A 23,204-nucleotide genomic window follows, 5' to 3' on the forward strand; every position below is an offset into this window, starting at 1 on the left:
AAAGCTCATGCCTCTGAGTCTGCAAATCACTGGCCAGGAGAGCAAAACTTTTCCAACACCCCATTTTAATATTGTGCTAAAGCCATTGACTCTGTTAAAACCCTGGAGTTAAATATGATCCCCTCCCCACTGCACCCCCGCCCTTTCTCTCTTAGGTTAGTGTTTGGGGGACAGGGGGGCTGGAGCTTGGCCCCAACCTCGGAATTGCTGCCAAGGGCTTGTAATACAATCTCTCCCCATTTGAAGGGTAAATCAGTGTCAATTGCGTTTGCCGTCCACCAGAAAAAGTAAGCATTTTACTTCCGCTCGGTCTATGTGGACTGATGAAATGTAGGAAATCTGTTTCTGGCAGGGGGGAAAAATCGTTTTCCCAAACAGCACCGAGAGGAGCCATCAGAGAAGTATGAAGAGGGGCAGTGCGGCTGTAGTTGCTGCCGCTGCCGCCGGGCTGCTGGGGTGCGGAGCGCGGCTGCTGCAGGACCTGCGCCGGAAAGGGGCCGGCCCCGAGACGCTGCGGGAGCCGAGCCGGGAGCCCCGGCGCCTCTGAGAGCCGCTAGCAGCCAGCTCCGGACGCGGGGTGAGCGAGGCGGGCCGGCCGGGTTCCCGCCGGTGCCGCCGCAGCCGCCGCGCGCGCTCAGCAGCCGGGGCTGCGGGAGCCCTGCCTGCGGGGGCGCCGGGGGCGGCGGGGGAGGGGCGCTCCGTCCGGTGACCTCGGGGGCGCGGCTGGGACCGGCGGGGAGCGCGGACGGCCGGAACGCCTCTGGCGCTCAGTGGGTGGGCACTGCAGTGGGTGACTCGTATTCCCTGGACACAAGCATGTGTTCTCATCCCTATTGTGGAACAGCCCAAATGACTGCCGCACGGAGAGCCCGCTGGGGCGGCTCAGCCAACCAGGGACAGAAGTGAGGACTTGTGATTAGCACATCGATTCTAAACGCACACTTCTGCTTTGGTGCGCAGGGGTCTCTGATGCCTGCTCAACGCGGTCGGTTACTGGGGAGAGGGGAGAGGAGCGAGGGCGGTCTTCATGGACTGATCCTGAATGCTTTCCTAGAGTGGAGGAGGCCGGGATGGGAGGAAAGAACTCGACATTTATGATTTGGGGAGATACTCCCTGTTTTCGACTGATGAGTTTTACAGAGTTGAGCTTTTTTAACGTGAATAAACAAACGCTAGCCTATGAATCAACCCCCTCTGGGAAGATTTTGCATAGTAGTATTGTTCTTTTCATCCAGAGAGCAGGGTTTTGGAATCCTAAATTGTTTGGGGAGCAGCAGAGGAGCCAACTTTGCTTTGGAAGCATTAGGTATTCCGGCAAAATTAAATTCTATCAGCCCAGTAAGGTAAATTGCCATTAGCCTAGCCCAGACATCCGAAGTTTCTACAGTCTTGACTAGAGAGGGAGCAAAAGCAGGGGTTAACAGATTCCGTTTTCGACATTCCAGTACAACTGGGGTGGGGGTGGGTTGTGCAGTACTTCCCTCCAGTTTACCTTTTCGGAAATCAAAGGCTTTACTTTTCCACCTTCACCTTCTTTCTCTCACCCTCCTTCACCTTCATCCACTTCCAGTTAAGAGTTTGCAAAACTTTACCGTCGCTCTTGTAAACTCCTCCCTCTCCCCAAGTACCCTCTCCAACAAAGCTAAATCAGTTGTGTAGAGGAGATCTTTTGTGGGGGAAATAAGATCTGCATGTGCACAGGAACACCCATTTGGCCTCCTCGTGTTAAAATAGAGGCTCAGACAGGTCGACGTGCCAGCCAGGCAGGGGAAGTCCACCTTTTCCCCTCACCTAGCGCTGAGATTCACAGACCGAGGCTGGGAACGAGCCTCTGTGGCTCACTGCTTCCTTCCCCCAACCTCCTAGCTGTGGGGACGCTGATTAGCTGCAGCTGGGATCTAGTTGGCCCAGCCTTTGAAATCGATCAATGGGTTCCTTCTCGAGGAATGCTCCCCCCCTAACTTCAGAGGAGGAGGTGGTGGCTGTGGTGACCTTCTCCAACATGGGCGTCCTGGTTCTGACCGCCTAAGAGAAGGTAAGGGACAGATGTCTGAGGCATGGGACAGACAGCCTTTGCAATGCACATTGCAGCCTTCACACAGGGCTCCCTGAACCGGCTCTGGAACAGAAAGGTAGTTTGAATTTCAGCCTGTGTGCTAACTAAACTTTGGGCTTATGTCTTCACTGTAGTGCTCAACGCCCTACTTTTGTGATGTGGACTGTGCTTTACTGGGAGATACAGTCACCCGGCACATTTCTTTTACCTGGTGCAAAAGGTCATGCGATTGCCACTAAGTTTTCTAGAATCTTGGTAAGAAATGTTAAAGCTTAAACTTGCAGGTATGGTGACATGTCAGGTCTTTCGTTAATCGCAAGTGTGTTATGTGTAATTTTAGAATTTTGATTCAAGGCTCCCAGTCTGTATTATAGATTTTTGGAGCCTTTGGAAGGTCAGAGTTACCTCGGTTGAAAACAATGCAGCTCTGACAATTTCTTTGCCTAGTTTTGTTAAAACTGCAACTGATGTTAAGGCTCTTTTGGCATCTTTGTGGTTTTGCTATAGAGGCACAGACAGGATCCCACTATTTCTTCCAAGCAACAATCTAGATTTTCCACTCAGTGTTTTTAGACTAGAGAAAAGAACTGGAGCGAAGGTAGAAAATACCTCTTGTCAAAATGAGTATGCTTGTGTAGTTTTTCTTTCCTAAATGTTTTCAGGGTCAATTGAGTTTTAACTACTGTTCTTCCCTTATACGAGACTATACACTATATATATATATATTTTTTTTTCAATACAGTGTAGAACTCTGCTAGCTCTTAACCACCTTATAGTTCAGTAAAACAGAAGTCTTTGTATCAAAAACAACATCAAAACCCCCAAAATGTTCTCATGAATTAAGGTTGACTTAATCAACTTAGATGAAATTTTGAGGTAAGGTAAGTCCTTAAATAGTCTAATTGATTAATGACTTTCAGATGGTTTTCTATTCAAGTTATGTTTCAAGTTAATCTGGTAGGGGTCCAAAAACCAGTGCTAAATTCTTTGGAGGAATGGATTAGTAGGATTTTTAAAAACTTGAAAGAATTTCAAAATCCGTGAAAATATAAGAATCAATCCCCATTCAGTGTTATTTTTTTGGTCATGATTTGAGAAAGAATTATTGCAGGTACACCATCATTTAGTTCAAGACAAATCATCATGGGGCTGCAAGAAGAGAAAGATTTCCTGGAAAAAAAACTTAACATTACTCGAAATTGGATGCAAGGAGAGCTGAGTAGGATATTTTTAATGATTCTGTGACTAAATAACCTTGTTACTTTGGGCAAAGTATCTTAGGCCTCTAGTCTTTTATTAAAAACCAGGGATTTGACTGCTACATCTTCTAAGGTCCATCTGAGTTTAAAGATTTTATTACATAATTAGAAAAATTGATAATGTGTGTCATTTTGCCTTTAATCTTGGTGTTTTTTTTAAATTTGTGGACAAGTTGTGCCTCTTAGCCAGAATGTAGGTCCACTTCTAAGATGTAGAATAATCTTTCTGATTAAAGTTTAGACTTTTATTTTCTGATTAGGGCCTTAGATTAAGATTTGGCATTCATGACATTGGTTGAGAATACGTAGCTTTGCAGAGACATTATGGGTTAGCCTAAATGAATCGCATAGGAGGAAAGAGCTCGGAATGATGGCGGAGCCATCTAGAATGGTTGTTGGTTATTAGTTCTTTGAATTTCAGTTGAAAGATAGCTTTTTCTCCTTCCAAATTTTGAAAGGGTGTTTGGCTTGGGGTGTTCTTCGTTAAATTTTTTAAAATGGTGTTATTGGCCTACAAATTTTGTTTCTTCATTGTTTCACACTCATAACACACACAATTGAATAGAGATGAGGTCAGTGCTGTAGATCAGAACAAAGTTGGCCTTTAGGGATGGGTCTCTTGACTGTGGGTTCATTAGCACTCTGTTTTAAATGACTATCATTAAGGAGTCTGCGTGTGTGTGTGTGTGTGTGTGTGTGTGTGTGTGTGTTGAGGGGTGTGTAGTGACATCCTTTGTCATTTATTTTGAAAGTATAGCATTCCCCTATCTTTAACTGGTATCAAAAATGAGGTATAATTTGTTACCAAATTAGCTTGTAAAAACACATGTACACTTCTCACTTTAGAGCTTAACATTTCATTCATCACCTTGGGGTTTCATCCCTGTCAATATGAAGAAAACTTTGGATTTTCCATTATTTATGGTTTTTTTTCGTCAATACTTTGTTTTCATTTCTCCTTTTTTGACTTTTTTAGTGATTTATACTTCTATAAAATATTTCTATTTTGTTACAGAACTGTTTTTCTTTTTAAAATATGTCAATAGGAGTTTTATTTTGGCACATTTTCTGTGAGGGTGATTTAGGTTCACCTAGTATTTACTGGATATAAAATATATACCAAAAAATGGCACAAATATTTAATCTTCACAATTGTATTTGAGGTATTTGCCTCCATTGTATACACTGGAGAACTCCAGTACAAAGAAAAGTCATCCAACTGGAATAAAACAGATATTAAACCACTAGGTAGTGGAGCCAGTATTTGACCCCAGCACTTCCGATTCCCAATCTAATATTCTATCTATTAATCAGGCTTCTTAGTGGATCTCACAGCAGACAGTAGTGATATAATGTTTATAATTTTACTCTTATTTTTCTTTCTTTACAATTTATTTTCTATGCAATACATTTTTGATAACATGTCAGCAAAGTCTACAGAGAGACTGGAAACCATCTTGGTCGTAATCAAAGCACACCTCTAGGTGGCGTTAAAGCATACTTTTTGTTCAGAGTTAAAACTATGATGTCTTCAACTGGGATTCTGGAGCTACAGACTAAACAGTCTTTAAACATGTGATATTTTACTTATGGAGTCATTAATTTTTTCTTCTTCCCCTGGGCTAGTCCAGTCTCATCATGTTCATAATGGTTATTCCAGAATCAGTTCTACTATGGAAAGAAAGAAAAAATAATACACACACACACATTCTTTGAAGAATCTGTATTAAGTTTCCGCATGTTTTTCCCTTTAAGTCTTATTTTTCTGAATTCCAAATCCTGAGGGTTGAGTTATCCGTTTTTAGATAGACCCATACAGCTTGGAGAAGCCGTAGTTCAGAGAGTCAGAGAAGCATTTGAGTCCTTCAGTTTACAAAGCAATTGGCTTTGCTTAGTACTTACCAAAGTCACTTATCAAGTTTTAAAAATATTTAGATTATATGAATTTTCATGGTAACATCTTTCAATGTTTAGATATAGTATATAAAATGTTTTTCTTTCCCCCAAACCTAATGTTTTTTCTTCAAATGTAATGGATCCTTAATCATTTTATTCCCCATCTTTAAAAACTACTCCTTGGCATCTCTTTCGGTTTTTGAAAACTTTTGAATTCAAAGGATCAGAAATTATCTTTTTGTTATAATTCGTTCTTTGTGATCTAGTTCAACTCATCCAGTTAGTTAAAGTTGAAAATTCTAAAAAGGTTACAATCCTGTAGTGATCTTCTTACCTGAGTAATATAAATTTATTTGATTGTTATTCATGCGAGTTTAATCATTTCAATTAGAAACTGCTTCACCATGGGATAATTCTTCCACACTCCAAATCCCTAGCTGGATTCATTTCCGTGTTTCCTATTCATGTCTCTGCCATATTTAAATCGAAGATTTCCATGCAGTGACTTTCAACTAAACCACAGAGTCATGCTAGGTTTGATGGTGATCTGAAATATGAAAAATGGATCAGGAAAACCTGGGTTGAAATCCCGATTTTTTCCCAAGGCATATAAGCAGAAGAGTCCCTGTCTATGACAGTGACTTTAGGGGCCCACATATTTGGCATATGTTTAATTGTTTAACTTCTATCGCCCGCTAATTACCCACTAAACCTACTTTCTCCCACTTTTGCTTCCTGGGGAAATATAACCTTATTATTGTTTTTTTCCCCCTTTGTATATAATTTTGATTATATCCAAAGCAGCATAACAAAAATTGCTTAATTACTCTTATTGTTTTTACTTACTGATCATCTATAAATATTAGAAGATAGTTTGAATTACGTTTCTGGCAAAATACAGGACAGACTATATGAGAAATAAATGTGCCACTGTCAAGGAAAAGAAAAACTTCACTGTTCGGAAGGATTGAGGGGAAGGATTGTGTCCCTCTGGCTCATTGAAACTGTTACTTGCCATTAGGCTTACTGAAAACTATCCCTTGATGAATTCTTTGCTAGACAATGAGCTTAAGAATCTGAGGTGTCTTCTTGCTTTTACAGAGCAAAGTAGGATTCTGGTGCTTAAATGGAAGTTTGCAGAGCACATAATAGGATGTAGGTAAAGTTACTGAACTACCACATCTCACTTTCAGGAAAGTAGTGGGAGAGATTGTGTCTTGAGAAGAAAGGCATTTTAGAGGTAACCCTTTTAAGATTTCAATTAGTTACCTAAATATATGAATCATGCGCTTAAATGTATTATTACTTAAATATTCGTTTCTGAGGCTAGCTAGCCTACAGGAATCCTAACCAGCCACAGGGAGCTGTCTTGGGACCTATTTTTAAAAGAACTGGAGCAAAAATGTTTTAGATTTCTAGTATTTAATCATAGGGTTTGAAGAAAGCTTCAGGACGTTATATGAATAATATAATTAAGAGCAAAAAAATAGGCAAAGATGATATTCTGGCTCCTGTAATGATAATTTACTAACATATGACAAAATGTATTAAAAATCTTTCACATTTGCACTGGTTCACTTTAGATAATTAGATATATAGAGATTTATAGATATAGAAAAAAGGTTTCAAAGATAATTTATGGTAATTTTTTTGCAAAAAGTTATTCTAAAGCATAATTGCTTTGCAAATGAAATTGTCTTTATTTTTAAATTATACATTTATGACGCTTTTTAGGTGTTGAGTCACATTACCAGTCTTTTCTAATACTACAGCAAAATGTTTGGGAGACAGTCACATTTTGCAATTTTCTGAACACCAATATTATCTTGTTTTTTTTCAAAAGCAGTCTTAAAAGGCAAAAAATTAACCAATGCTAAGAGAATTAGAGTTTCATATTAAGTAGAAAAGAATACAATGTAAAGAATAAAACTGACGGAAGTGTATACAGCTTATATTGGTAAATTTAAAATACCGTAAGTATTGAAATACAGCTGAAAACCCCAGTATATCCTATCAGACTTCTTGCCAGCTGCAAATATTTTCCTTTTCATTAGTCATACTACACTTGGTTATTTCATGTGCACTATTTGTATATAGAATAGAGTCCTACACATTGTTAAACTGATGAGTTTGTTTACCTTACCTTACTTGTTTATATTACTTCTGTAGTGTTAGGTCCTATAAATGGTGCATGCAAAGTGCTACATTCAAGGCCAAGTATATATTCAAGCATCTTTTCTACAACCCCTGCAGGGGACTGTGCTACTCATAAGGTGGTTGGTTCATGAAATCATCTTTTATTTTATAGACCTAAGACCTTTCATTCCTCCTACTCTAAAGACGATTACAAGCAAAACTAGTCTGTAAAATATATAAAGTGGGAAGACAAAAGTAAGATAAAAGAAAACCCTATGGCAGTATTTATTAGAATGGTGTGTAATTCTCATGTTATAATATGGGTTCTTGATGAATCTATTTTGTAAAACGTATCATTCTGGAAAGAATAATGGTCGTAGAGTATGAAGACCCAGATTTAAGGCTGACTCTGGCATGATCTAGTGTACATGATCTTGGTTAAGTCACTTATCCTCTGTTGTTGTTGTTGTTATTGTTGTTGTTGTTGTTTTCATTAACTGTAAGATGAGAAAAGTGTAGTAAGTACTCTTTGAAAGCACCTCCTTTCCTGTCTCCCCACCAGTTCTCTAAACTGGGAGTCCATGGTAGCTTACCCATCTGCAAAGAACCAAGTGCTCTGCTTAATCTTACAGGTAATAGTTTTAAGAGTAGTGGCCCTAGATTTACAGTAAATTGTGCAAATTATATCATTGCTTGCACTCAGAACTAAAATTCTGTGGAAATCTATGGTTTCAGACATTAACCCAAACATTGGGAATTTACAGCTTGGATACTAAAATTTTAATCAAGCTCCTTTTATTACTTTGGAATAAGTGGAATTTCTTGCCTTAGAAGACAGCTTTTTCCAGGATGATGTTTTACATGAGCTTAGAGCTTAGTGTTTGATTTTTCTATTTGACCTTAGATTGCTGCTGTTTCCTACCAGGTGGTTGGTTGAAAGGGATGGGCCCAGTACAGGAAAAGCAAATAGTGTCTCATGGGGTTTAATAATTAATAACCTGGCCTGTCATCAAAACGCCATGGACCTGGTTCCTTACCATGTTGTTGGCAGAAAGATTTTAACAAGAGATGTCTATATAAAAAGCAACTGCTCTTTTGTTTCCAAAACAGGTATTACAAGTGGATAAATAATGTGCACTGCTCTGAGCCCAAAGGTACGCAGTGGACCTGGCCTCTCTGATATGCATCAGTATAGCCAATGGCTGGCCAGCAGACATGAAGCTAATTTGCTACCGATGAAAGAAGATCTGGCCTTGTGGTTAACCAATCTATTAGGTAAGGTTATAAGATCTCATTTTGGGAGCAAAGATAACAGGTGTTGGGTTTGTTTGTTTGTTTTCCCCTCATGTCATATCCTTAAGCTAGGCATGTGACAGCTCCTTGGGAAGAAAGATTTCATTATTTGGATTTTACATCTGGGAAACCTGGAACATGTGGAAAATTTAAACCAATTTCTCTATATCTCTCACATGAACTGTGCTTAGTAATTCCAGCGTTGTGCACTGAAAGGTGCATCGCTTGTTTCATCTAAATGCTGATCTGATTTGATTTTTTATTTTTCTTTCATGCAGCTGACCAGTTTGGCCCGTTCTTTTGACCTTGTACCCAGGCCACAGTCTGTGCAATCTGACTTCTAAAACTAGATTTCTTTGCCCTACTTGCCTAGCACGCCTTCCGAAACTACTGAATGCCCACGCTCTAGAACAAAAACATGTATCCTTCGTCCAAATGAGCTAACTGGAGTCATCCAACCTTGAACTGAAATTTTTCTTCTCATTTCAGTTTTGTTTTTAAGTACTCTTCCAAAAGGGGTCTCCGAGAAAAATGCTACCTCATGCTAAGGCTGCCTATTCTTTTTTTTTTTTTTCCCCGTTTCTATTGTGCCCGCATATTCACAGGATAAAATTTCAAGCATGTGCAAAATGGAATCATGCATTTAAAGGCTCATCATCTAGAGCAGTGCTGTTTTCGCCAGTAGTTTTTCACAGAGGACAGAATGAAAACCTGAGGGAAGGACCGTTATAGACATAGGAGATAGAAGATTTGAATATTGAGTACACATAGAATTTATATGGTGCTTTATCATTTGCAGAAGGGTTTCACTAACATTATTTTCTTATTTAAAAAATCCTTCAAGGCAAGTGGTATTTTTCTCCCCACTTTCTAGATGATGGAACTAAGGAGCTTAGTGAGGAGTACCCTGTTTGTCTAAAGTCCTAGCAAGGTTTTAACAAGGTTCGGTAAGATTTTAGCACGTTTTAGCAAAACGTTCCTTTTGCTCACCATGGCTCTGGGGTTTTGCACGGCTGTTACATTTTTTAAAGCCTTCATCCGAAGGGTAGATGTCTCCTTATTCCACAGCGTGTGCACTATATTGACGAGTCTATGTAGCTACTGCCTACGGGTGTGCAGGGCTCCCAGCCACACCGTAAGGGCAGACACGCAGAAGGCATTCCCATGAGGACTCTTCACTAGGCTATGGCTCTATATCCCCTGGAAGGGGGGCGCTACCGCCTTTTAGTAAGACATCCGTACAAAGGAGGAGTTTTTATCTTCATCCCATACAGGGAGTCAAGTTTGTCTAAGCAGATGGATTTTTTTTTCTCTTTCTCTCTTTTTTTAATTTTATTTTTTAGTTTTTGGTCTCTTGAGGGTTCACTAATGATTGTTACGTAAGTAATTTATTATAACTTTGAGCTGTCCTTAGCCATGGGCTATCGCAAGGAAAGCGGAATAGAGTGGGAGTTACGAGCACAGACTGGACATAGACTGTTGTGTCTGAACCCCAGATCTGCCACTTACTAGCAGTATGATCTTGGGCAAGTTCCTTAACCTGTCTGTGCCTCAGTCTCCTCGTCAGTAAAGCGGTAATAACAGTAGTGTCGTCTTTGTAAGGTTGCCGTGGGATTAAATGATACAATAGGTATCCTACTTAGTGGGAGGCATATTGTAAATACTGTAAGTTTTGTCATTGTTATTCCATTTACATAGTTCAGTGATACTGTTAATTTGATTTTGTGAGTAAGTTTGTATATTCAACAAATATTTGAGCATGCTGCAGCATAATACATTAGCTTAATAAAGGAACTCTGGAGTCAGAACGCTTGAATTCAAATCTCAGTTCCACAGGTCACCAGCCCTGTTATACTAAGCCAGCGTCTTACTGCAATGTGCCTCAGTGTCGTCATCGGTAAAACGAGTAAAATACTAATTACAAGCTCATAGGATTGTTGGAAATTTGAATGAAATCACCAGCTTTAGAACAAGATCTGGCACATAATAATCAACTAGCTAGTAAATACTAACTATTGCAATTAACTGTGTTTCAGATACAGTCTGCTAAGCACTGGAGGGCGGAATAGTGATGGGGAATAGAGTACCAGTTCTTATAGGGCTTGGAATAGCTTGAAAAAGAAACATTTTAAATAAGTAAGTGAATGAATAATTCATTAACTGGGCTTGTTTTGAACACTAAAAGATATAGTTTGCAATAAGAATGTAGAAAGAAGGAAGTGGGAATAGAGTAAAACATCAGAGGCCTTGGGGTAGGGGGATCCACTTTAAATGGTCTTACATTTAATCGAGAACTGAAAAATAATTAATAGCTAGCAGACAAAGCATGGGCGAAGAGCCTGAGTGGAAGGAATGGCATACGCTGAGACAGGAAGGCGTTCGTTACCTTGGAAGAACTGAATGAAGGCTGGCATCAACAGCAGTGATCAACAAAGGGGAGAGTTTCATGTGATTTATTGGGGCTAGGTTGCATACTGCTTTGAAGACTGTGTTAAGGAGCTTTATAATTTGTTGTATGATCAAGGAGGAGCCATTGAGATGTTCGAGGCCGGGAAAGATTGTGATTAGAGTATAGCCTGATTGTGTAGGCAGGTTCCAAGGTCCCATGACTTGTCATCAAAGACATTTCATTTGGTGAATGTGATCATTTACACAGCGGTTTGATCAGGGTAGGCAGCCCAAGACATCCTCAAAGAATAGAGAGTCAGTGTGTGTGTAATGGAAAGATCCTTGGACCAAAAGTCAGGAGACCTGGCTCCTAACTGGGTGTCAGGAGACCTGGCTTCTGCTTCTGGCTCTGCCACTCAGTAGGAAATTTGCCCAAAGTCACTCAGCTATCTTTTCTGGGCTCACTGTCCTCAACCATAAAATGAAGGGCTTGGAGTGGATGATCTCTAATGTCCTTTCCAGTTCCAAAAGTCTAGGTTTCCAAGAAATCCACCTCTTGAGACCCAGTTTGAAATCATCAATATGCATAAACAAGGAGAAAGCAATTTACGTAAATGAATAATCTTTCTTTTAAAGAATAAGAAAAATGATTTTTTTGATGCTGGTAGTTGGTAACAAAAATGCAACTGATGGCTTGTGAATTTTTCTCAGAAACAGAATCTTCAAGATATAGTAAAGTACAACCTTGCATTGACTTCAATTCATAAAAGTAGATAGGTAATAGCTTTCAAGTGAATATCCTCATGGCAACTTAGAAAGTAGACCAATACCTTGAGATTATTTTATTTTTTTATTTTTTATTTTTATTTTTTTTTAAGATTTTATTTATTTATTTAACAGAGATAGAGACAGCCAGTGAGAGAGGGAACACAAGCAGGGGGAGCGGGAGAGGAAGAAGCAGGCTCATAGCGGAGGAGCCTGATGTGGGGCCCGATCCCATAACGCCGGGATCACGCCCTGAGCCAAAGGCAGACGCTTAACCGCTGTGTCACCCAGGCGCCCCCTTGAGATTATTTTAAAGTGGTAAAACACTTGGAGTTAAGAAAATACACTTTGTACTAGAATGGTGATAAGAAGGAGGGGAGAAAAAAATGTATGGTTATATTAGAATATATTTTTGTTACACATAATAGATACATTTAGAATTCACATATTTTGGAAATGGAACCATTGAAGTCAATTTTAAAATTATTTATTATTGACCATATTATCACCTCAAATATTTGCAAATTTATATTGTGTAGCTCTCTTTCAAGTCTTGTTTTTCATCTACTTGAAAGTTAAAGATGCTTTGAAAATAGTTTCAAAGTTGATACTGTCTCCATGTAAAGTATCTGCATTTTTTGGAAGGTAGAAATTTACATACTAAATTAAAGCTTTTAATTAGGTAGTGATGTGGACTTACTTGTGAAAAGGCTTTCTGTCTCTTTTTAGTAATACTTGATTGAAATATAACTTTTTTTCTTTTATGTCTTTCAAAAGGAGTATTAATGGTTCTCTAAATTCATATATGTCTGGTCCTATATGTAAAATGTCAAATGGATGATGTAGTTTCTTAAGGAACACTCACTATGTATTCAGATTTTTTTGGTAGATAAAAATGTTTGCTAGAGAAAAAAATTATTTCCTTGGTTCCTAGCCCAATATTCACATCCATGCCGTATATGGAGGTATAATACATAATTTTCAGGTGCTATATACTTTCTTAATCAGTGACAATAATAAATACCACTTTACATTCTTAGGCATAGAATTAAAGCAACAATGGCAAATTTTTAGATTAAAATTTATATATTAGAATATTAAATGCCAGCTGTCTTGTAATAAATTAACCAGTTAAGGTGAACAAATAGTTATGGTAGTTCAGATTTGTTTATGAGATAGCATGAGAAGATTCATAAGATTCATGAGAACATCATCATGTGATGCTTACTGACTACTCATGTATCCTTGGAAATATCTACTAATCTTGTTGAAAACAGTCTTTGTAGTCCAAGTATGTTTTCCAATAGCTGGCACCATGGTGCATTTTATGACCAACTTTCAGAAAAGACAGCAAATGAATCCCAAACATCCCTTTATTCTTCCCTAAAAACATTTCTCTGGCCATTGTCCCCTGCGACATGTTAAACGTATACATTTCATCTTTATCTTCAGTCATCTGTTTTGTTATTTTTGTTCATGGACTTGTTGTTGCCCATTTATTTTATAACTATGTCCTTAGGACATATTTGATCATCAAATGATTATACAAATAAATCTTGGGGAGACATTTAATTGTTACTTTGAATAAACAGCATGTTATTAAATTAACAGTCCCAGATTAGAGTATCCATGCATCATTCAAATACATGAGGCACATTCTATGAATTTCATGAATGCTGATGGAGTATTGAAGACTGTTGTTGGCTTAACTTTGAAATGAATGCAGTAGTGTAAATATTCTCAAATTGTTTATTTCACTTGTTGTTTCTTTAATCATTTGAAGATAATGGCCTACCTTTATCTTCAATTAGTATTTGGTTAATAACACTATATGAACCATATGAAAATATATTTTTGAGAAAAGATTTTAGTTGTTAAGCATCAAAGAAGTTGACATTGTTTTTAAAGATTGTTGATTTTTAGAATGTAAGTGTGCATGTATTTGGATATATGCAGGGACTTTGAGTAAATCATAAAGTATATTACAAGTTACTTTATGTTCAATTGATTTCACTTAAATTTAGAAATGCATCATAATAATTGATACTATGGTGATTTACCCTTTGTCTGACTTTCCTACATTCACAGAAAAGAAAATCCAGTTGTGAAATGCTTCATATGATCAATAAATAATATCTCAAAATTTTCAGTTATTTCTAAAATTAATCATATTTCAGCATTAACAAGTTAAGTGCCTATTTATTAGAGTTGCTGCTGTCAAATGCAACTGTTGTCTAATGAGTTCAGAACAGCTTTCCTTTCTTTTTTTTTCCCTAAAGCCCTTTATCAGATCCTTATCCTGCAGAGTTCTCATATTCTTGATAGAGTCAATAAAAATTCCTTAGGAAAGGGGGTATCTTATGCTATTTCAAAAGTTTAAAGAATCAAATTCATGTTCACAGATTGACACCTTTCAGAGATGATAATGCCCCATTTTTTTACCCAAACTTTTCTGACAGAAACAGCTTTGTCTTTTCTTGATATAAATGAAGGGTAGGGGCTTTGAATCAGCAGGGAGCAGGTGTTGATCTAGGGCTTCTGGGTATGACGAATCATTTCCTATCTCCCAACCTTCAAAACAATGAATAATCTGAGTTACGACAGCAGATAAGTTGCTTTGAGGTCTCCAATTAGAGAAATATACTGGGATTGAGAGTCGCACTTGAGTTTGCAGTAGAGTTGGGTCCTGTCTGGATCAGCTGTAGAGATAATATACACCAGTTTGAATCAGACCACACGCCGGAACATGCCCGAGTGACTTTCTCAGCCATTCTCCAATCTACATGGTGGGCCGCTCCTCAGTCTACAGCAACAGTATCATCAGCCCCAAGTGGTTTTTGTTGTTGTTGTTATTGTTTCAGAAAGCTTTGTTGGAGTTTCTACAAAGAAAAAGACCACAGAATTAGGGAGAATGCTTTATTATTGAAAATAGTCATTTGTGTATTCAGCAAATATTTGTTTAAGTAGCCAAGCATAGTGGGTAAAAGCATGAGACTCTAAACCTAGATATTATGGGTTAAAGATCCAGATTCACTGAGTAATTTTAAGCAAATTACTTGATCTAATACCTCAGTTTCATCATCTGTAAAATGGGTACAATAATAGCACCCATTTCACAAATTGGTGAGGAGATTAAAAACATGAATACATGTGAAGTGCCTGATGTATAGGTAAGTCTCAAATGTTAAATACCATTATTAGATGTTATCGTATTTTTAGGAACCCGAGTTTAGTACTGCTAACTTACTGGGAGGAAAACTTTTTTTCTCAGCAAAGTAGAAGATAAAAAGGATTCTTTTTCCAGGTGGCTCCAGTCTAAAACACTACTGATTGATACTTAATCATTATGGCAATTATGGCAAGCGCATACTTCTGGGGGGAAATGTACTGATGTGTATAAGCATGTGTGCTGATTTAGTTATTTGACAAAAAGTTTCAGGCAGATCTTTATTTCATATGATTGTGCCCTAGCATTTTATGAGGAAGTGACTAACCACAATCTTGAGCCAAATTCCCTGATCTTTGTCTATTGGCAAGCTGTCAATCATGACTGAATTGGCGGTATGAAGATCGAAGTCCACAATATGAACTTAAGAATAAAGATATTACTTCTAGGCGAGGCTATTTTTTTTTTTTTTAAGGTAGGCTCTATGCCCAGCGTGGAGCCCAATATAGGGCTTGAACTCTCAACTCTGAGATCAAGACCTTTGCTGAGATCAAGAGTCAGAGGCTCGCTCAACCAGCTGAGCCACCCAGGCTATTTTAGATTAACCTTCAAGTCAATAGTCTTTATACTCCAGTGTGGGTCATTCGGTTCTCCAAGATGATTTAATTGTATCTATTCATTGCCCTATCTTTTCCTAAGCATACCAAACAACATGGAAGGATAGAGCTGGGGAAGAAGTGATTCCATGGTTCTAGAATCCTACTGCATTTAGTATTTATAATCTAATGTCTCAAAAGAACTATGCAATTCTGATTTAAAAAGATCTGGTTTTGCCTAACAGAGATATTTAACTTTTTATAACGTTTACTTGAGAAATTGTAATTAGTGCTTTATATAGTTTGTTCTAATGGACTTGTCATGGTTAAATTGAGCTAACTTTATATAATAATTTTTTAAAAAATTTTTGTAGTATTAATGTAGTAAGTGAGATAATATATCATTCCATATAATGATTATATTGATCTCTTACAATTATAAAGTATGTTTAAAATGTGTATTTTTATGATTCTTTGGATGGAAAATATGTTACGTACAAAGATTAAAAAAAAAACTCCATCTTGCATTTTTCCTTCATTTGAGGCAGTATGTTTCAACTATAAAGTATGTGACAGTGTCTGTCTTAGCAAAAAAAAATCCACCTTTTGGAGCTATAAAATATACAGAATTGAAAGCTGACACCTAATATATTTTTCATTAGATACAGATGTTTAATGTAAATTCTTTCTTCAAGTATTCATGAAAATCAGAATAACTAAAAATTTTCAGGTCTAATCATTAAAAAGTGAAAAATCATACCTTTTGGTAAATTGCTAATAACTTTTTAATGAAAGGCATTTTTCTTTTTATACTTTACAAGTTCTTTTAAATTCATTGTAATCACCTTGTCACTTAACATTATGAATAGAAACTTTAAATTGCCATGGAATGTAATGAAATACGAATACCTAATGGCCTCTTTCAAATGTAGAGAATCTTATAAGTACTTTATAAAGGAATCATTCAACGATTTGGAGTAAAATTTACCTTCTTTACCTTGAATTTTAATTGGTAATTTTGAAAATATTTCCCATATTTACTTTTCATACTTCTTTCCAAAATAACTTTCTTATTAGCAAATGAAAGATTCTATTAGCAAATTCACCAATATGGTGAATGCATAGTACAAATTTTGTTGGGCTGGCTTTTTGTATCCTGAGAATATTACTTTCATTCCTGAATTAAGTTGAGCTGCATACAATTTTGAATTAATAGTCGTTTTGTATAGGCTGCCTCTGTGGTGAGTAGTTAGAGCTACTGATATGTTGCCACCTGCAGAAGTCATTATCCTAACTGGGGGCTAAAAGGCTAAGTATCCAATAGGGAAAGAAGAACATTTGTAAAAAGGTGATTTTCTTTCCTTCTTTACCTGCCCTTCCCCCAAAACGCTCAAAAAAAAAAAAAAATTTCAAACAGATGTTTCTCGAAATCCAAATATATTACATATCGTGAGTTGAACTTCAAGCCAGTAGTTTATCTGTTGTTCCAGTTGGGTTATATTTAAGTGTTCATGGAATTGAGCTGCATGCATTTTTTTCTTAAGATAAAAGCTAATCCTATGAGAATCTCAGTATAAAACTTTAAAGTGTTCCTTTTTTTTTTGCTTTAACTTAATTTTTATAAAAATAATACCCAACATTTCCTCAAAGTTTTCCAGCAGTTAATTTCTTCATTTGTTAATGTACATGCTCACTGAAGACATTTTCTAGGTGCCTACTATGATAATAACATACCTCTGTAGGAACACACACACACATGCACACACAATATGCCTCAAGAAGTTTGAGGAAGACAAGAACTTTACACAAAACATTACGAGCAGTCGAAGAGGTTTGATAAGTTGCCAAGATGAGTGATGCCCTTGAGTGCGACCATATAGAAAAGAGATCAGTGTGCCCTGGGAGAATCTCTTTCTGGATTTCTGATTAAAGGAAGGATAGAACTTGTCAGGCAGATACAAAGGTGGAGGACATCGTAGGCAGGGGCCGTGCCAGAAGAGAGGCATGACAGTAGCGATGGGAGTTCTTGCTGGAGGAGCTGCGAAGGCAGGTGCAGACCAAGAATCAGGGGGAGTATAAGGATGTGAGATTAGAAAGGTGGATTAGAGGCATAAGGGTCAGCCTTTGGATATGTTCAAGTGGATATATTTCATATTTTGGGTGGAAGAGAAGACTAGAGACGATGCAAGGAAGAAGAGTAATGGCTCAGTGAGGGTGGTGTTTAGCAAGAATAATTTTAGCAATGAGTGCAATTTTTATTAGAGAGAGAAGTTGAGGGCACAGGGAATAGCCATTGTTTTTGTTGCTAGAGGTTTAGGTATCAAATCATGAAAATTTTTATTAAGATTATGGACCAGAAACAGAAAGAAGCATGAATCTACAGGACTTGTGACTAATATGCTATAAGAAATTAAGGCAGGAAAATGAAATATGCTGAAACTTAGAGAATTAGAGCACCAGGAAAAAGAGAGAGCTTTGGGAGAAATGAATTTGGGGAGTGTATATGAAAAAAATTGTGGATTTATAAGGCTGAGGGAAAGAAGGAATCAGGAGTGACAGGTATAGGGTATAGGGTTTCTTTTGGGGGTAATAAAAATGTCCTGAAGTTGTTCGTGGTGATGATCGCACAACTCTGAATGTACTAAAAGCCACTGAATTATACACTCAAAATGGGTGAATTGTAAGGTATGTGAATTATATCACAATAAAGGCATTACAAAATAAAAGAGAAAAAAAGAAACAGTATGTTTTGGGAGACTATAAGAAGACAAGCTTTAACTGGTTAAATGTCAGGGATGGACAATGGTGAATAATGTTCATAAGAGCAGTAGTAGAGCTGAGTGGTTTTGAGAAGAGAGAAGAGCAGAGACTGAACCTGATAATCCATAGTTCCAAGATGGCGCCAGGAAGATGGAACGGTTAGAGGCGTAGTCTTTCTTTCAGAGTTTATAATTTGTACTGGTTTGGCCCACTTTATCTTAATCAGGAAACCAAATTCAATGGAACTTAGAAACATGGTTTATGCATTGGCCATGCTAGTACAGTTGCCAGATGTGGTTGATTTTTGATGTACCATGCTTCTATTTCAAATTAAAGAAAAGAGAGCTCTGGTGTTCTTGTAATCAAAGACATAAGCAAAACACAGAATGCCCGTTCTGCTTTCTGTCTTTGCCTTGCCGCCCAGAGTAATTGAATGGGCTACAGAGGATGAGAACCAAATGAATCTCAGAGGCCAGATTGTACGATCGTTGGTAAAACTGTTTGAGTTTCATTGACTGGTTAGTTTTTACTCCTCTTGATTGCCAAGTGATGGGACTCGCAGGTAGGATATCATTTTGCCACTTTTAACGCGAAATACAATTTTTATGCAGTTGAAATGATGTTATGAAAATATAAAATGTTGAGATTCTTGCCACCAAAGGAAAACGTAAAATTCCAAAGAAACCATTCTTTCTTTGAGTTCCCATCCCAGATATACATAACTCAGCTGGGATAGAAATGTTGGTGATAAAGCCTGTCTCAAATATGTTGGCATGAATGTCACATTTGCATTGGGGAATGGTTGTGTTTTTATAATCCTTCTTTTTGTTATTGCAGGGAAGGAGATTACAGCAGAAACTTTTATGGAAAAATTGGATAATGGTGCCTTGCTCTGTCAACTTGCAGAGACTATGCAGGAGAAATTCAAAGAGGGCGTGGATGCTAACAAGCCCCCAAAGGTAAAAGATCCCCGGGCAGAAATCATTCAGAGGGTGGATTACATTTGTAGTTGCTTATGAACAGAGTTTAATTTTAGTATTTTGTTGTCAATGGGTGTATTAATATGTCTATTAACAAAACGCAGAGGGTGCATTTTAATTAGGCAACATGTTATTTGCACTCTAATTGCTTAAATTACATAATCCTTTTGGTAAGTCTAATTAACTAGAAGGTTATGGAAATTGATGGTATTAATACAAAGCAAGGACTGTGTATAAACTGGTTGAATCCGATGTATTGATTACAGATTTAGCACAGAAATGATGTATGTCATCAGGAGATGAAAAAAAAAATCTGGCCAAGAAAGCGTTACTAAATAGGTCTTTGTTTCCAAATAGATCATTATGGCAGATTATTAGAACAGAGTGTCTAGAGTGTATAATTTTTTGTTTGTTTGTTTTAAATAAGTTGTAGCACTGAACTAAGTCACTTCGGACAAGTTTTTTTTTTCTGACTGCTCAGATTTCTTTTCTGTACATATTCTTTTTTTTTTCTTTTTAAAATTTTATTTATTTATTTGAGAGAAAGAGAGAGAGATACAGAGAGAGAGCACACCACGCACAAGCACGGGCTGAGAGGGGGGGCAGGGACATCCAGAGAGGGAGAGAGAGAATCTCAAGCAGACTCCCCACTGAGTGCAGAGACTGACCTGGGGCTCAATCCCAGGACACTGAGATCATGACCTGAGCCGAATCAAGAGTTGGACGCTTAACTGACTGAGCCACGAAGGTGCCCCACATTTTCTTTTATGATTATTATAAGCACATCATGAGAGTATGGTGCTTGATACTTTTTGAAGGAAACAAGACAGATGATACTTTTCCTAATTTTTAATAGAGAAGGAAAAAGGTAAAAAAATAAGGTTAAAATACTGTTGAAAACAGCTTTAAATGAAATGAAAATGAAAATTGAAATGAATGAAATGGAAATTTTAAGAATTGTTAGATTCTTAAAGATTGCAACTCTGGCACAAAAAAAAAAAAAAAAGAGCAAAACTAATTACTGTGTATCATTTCTTTATGATTGCCAAACTAAAATTTGAACAAAAATCAAGCTCCTTAAAGAATGTCTTTTTTTTATAGCACTGTACTTACTTTGGGGATTGTATTTCATATCATTCTGTGAAGTGCTATATGCTATTATACTAAGTCTCTCTCTTTTTTTTTTGGTCTTAAAAGCAGCTCTGTGAAACTATTCGTTCATTCAGTGGCTCCCAAACCTTGCTGCACCTTGGAACCACTAGAGTATCTTTCAAATGCAGTCAGACTGGGCTCCCGGGCCTGAACACCCTGATTTAATCCCTGCGGGGTGCAGCCCGGGGGTTGGGATGGCTCCCGAGCTCTGCAGGTGATTCTAATGTGCAGCAAAATTTGGGAGGCACTGTGCTCATTTTTTTCTCTCTTTCGGAGAGATGCAGACTAGGTGGTCTGTGCACGATCCCCTGGCCGTGAGTGACAGAGCAGGACTCGTATATGGACACCCCCTTTCTGAGCCCAGTGCCCCCTCATTTTAGCTCACTGTGTGTAGTATAGACACGGACAGATTGCTTGTGAACATGCTCATGCACTTGGTGTTAGGACCGTTAGGAAGTCAATAGATCTGCCGTGCTCTCCGCTGTCATGGATCTGGCCTCTGCTTCAGCTTACCAAGGAGGAAACCATGCCTAATAAGAGGACACTCTGTACAGAAAGTTCACTGTGAAATAATTAACAAGGGGGAAAAATTGCTGGGCCCAGATTCTTCGGAGAGCATTATGGTAATATTGTATTGGTCCTGAAACTACCATTTGATTTGCTTATTGTTAAGAAGAGTGACCATTACCTCAATGTTAAGGTCTTAAATCCTTCATAGTAACAAAAAATAAACAACTCTACAAAGGCGAGTGTAAGGGGTTCTGGTTTTGTTTTGCAAGCTTATGCTTTATAAAACAGAAGCTGAGGGGCCCCTGGGGTTAAGTGTCTGCCTTCGGCTCAGGTCATGATCCAAGGGTCCTGGGATGGAGCCCCATGTCAGCTCTCCGCTCAGTGGGGAGTCTGCTTCTCCCTCTGCCTCTGCCTGCCCCTCCCCTTGCTTGTGCTTGCTCTCTCTGTCAAATAAATAAAATCTTAAACACACACACACACACACACACACAGGAACTGAGATCCCCAAATAGAATTGTAATTGTAAGACCATCAAGAGTAAGCCGACCCCCAAAGCATTAGCCCATAATTCAAAGGCTTTGGTCTTGAGCACATTTGGCTTGGGTTCCAGTTTCGTTATTTACTAATTAGACCTGTATCCTTAGTTTCTGTATCCATAAAGTAGGAGTAATAATTATGCATACATACTTTTCAGAAAGCATTGCACAAAAAAGACTCTAGATAAACATTATTTCCCTTCCTTATGTGAAAGAGTGAAGAGATCCTGACGAAAATTTTTGATTTGCTAGAAGAAACTAGAAGAAAAAGATAGTACTTTGTAAATGTCCATCGTTAACATGATACATACAAATAGGTGTACCTTTGCCCTAAGTCTCCATGATAATATGTAATATTGAGAATAGTTGTGGATCAAGATTTTGATAGCTGTTTTTCCTTTGAAACATTCATTTCAAATTATATCATTTTTTATAATAAAACTATAAAACATAAAGAGAAATAAATTAAGTTTTCCTTTCAAGATGAATAAAACTGCAGGAAGGTTTTATTGAACTTGAAATACTTCCTTGACCCTAAGCCATTTGTTTAATTAAATATAAAGTTCAAATTTATTCTGATTATGATAAATATATTTTAGTATAAAAACTCAACTATGGTAATTGAACAAGTGTAGATTTAAAAATACTCTTTATGACCTCACTTTTAGTGCTCAAAATATCAGATTTAATCTGAGTTAGAAGTTGACACAATTAGTCTTGACTGAATTACCTTCTGTGTCCTTGGCAGAATTTATATATTTCACAACTTAGTTCCAGCAATATGCAGCTTAAATCAAAATACCATGTGTCTTACTATATGAAAAAAATGCAAAGAAGGCTACTTTTTCTTTTTTACATTTTATGAGGAAATTTTCAATAGATGAGAAGCCAAATGGCTAATACTTCACAGCTATTATCGGTCATAAATATAATTTTGTCAATCCATCCAAGTTTGACACGAGCATTTTTAGAAGTCCAATATAATTTTGTTTTCAATCCATCTTTTGTCTAAAACAGGAATAGATGTTTTTGAAATTGTACAGGATTTTGCTGTTGTTAAATTTAGCTTTAAACAAGAATAAATTCGCTAAAACCCAGGTAGTTAAGTGTACAGTGGACATTTCCCATAGAAACAAAGGAGGCTTTCAAATTGCGTATAAATAACCTGTAGGCTACAGTATTGTCTACTTGTGTGTGTGTGTGTGTGTAACTATTTTCCACCCTGGCATTTTAAAATCTAGAAACAATAGTGGTAAATACAGATAGGTTGGTCAATACCTTTGATGAATTAGTGAAACTGTTATAGTTCGGGAGATGTTAAAACAGAATTACTTTTAAGAAAATCAACCACACAGCGGATCCCTCCTAAAGTCATGTCACAAGAAGCCCTTTGTAATTTTCTCCTAGCACTTAAATCTCACATGCACATTCTCATAGCAGTATTTTTACTTTTCCTGATTGATCTTTAATTTGGGGATTTTACAGCTGTGTAAACACATTTGAGCAAGGAAGTTATGCCTGGTATGTGTGAAGTATGTCCGTGTTAAGAGTGACTTAAACACTTCTAATACTTGCAAGTATATTTAACAAATATATTAGACAGTTTACATATTTAATATTATAGTTATAAATCCATGAGTCATAGCGTACTATGATAAAATGTGTGATAAAATGCTGTGAATGAAAATAAATGATATCCTATGATTTTTTC

General features: G+C 37.4%; 1 protein-coding gene across 4 annotated transcripts in view; it reads left to right on the forward strand.

Annotated features, from left to right (window-relative positions):
- Positions 1-472: 472 nt before the first annotated feature.
- The window catches only part of GAS2 (growth arrest specific 2), a 127,860-nt gene continuing 105,128 nt past the window's right edge, over positions 473-23,204 (forward strand). Inside the window, exons 1-3 of one of the 4 annotated variants that reach the window (XM_057317403.1) lie at positions 473-577; positions 8,458-8,622; positions 19,153-19,274. In XM_057317403.1, coding sequence (XP_057173386.1) covers positions 8,478-8,622; positions 19,153-19,274 — 267 coding nt within the window. In that variant the 5' untranslated portion in view covers positions 473-577; positions 8,458-8,477. Of the gene's footprint in view, positions 578-1,762; positions 2,036-8,339; positions 8,623-19,152; positions 19,275-23,204 lie in introns of those variants that run through there. The other 3 variants (XM_044389047.3, XM_057317404.1, XM_026512217.4) reach the window with 3 other exon arrangements.

Source organism: Ursus arctos, unplaced genomic scaffold (assembly GCF_023065955.2).
Source record: "Ursus arctos isolate Adak ecotype North America unplaced genomic scaffold, UrsArc2.0 scaffold_23, whole genome shotgun sequence".
Taxonomy (NCBI): Eukaryota; Metazoa; Chordata; class Mammalia; order Carnivora; family Ursidae; genus Ursus; species Ursus arctos.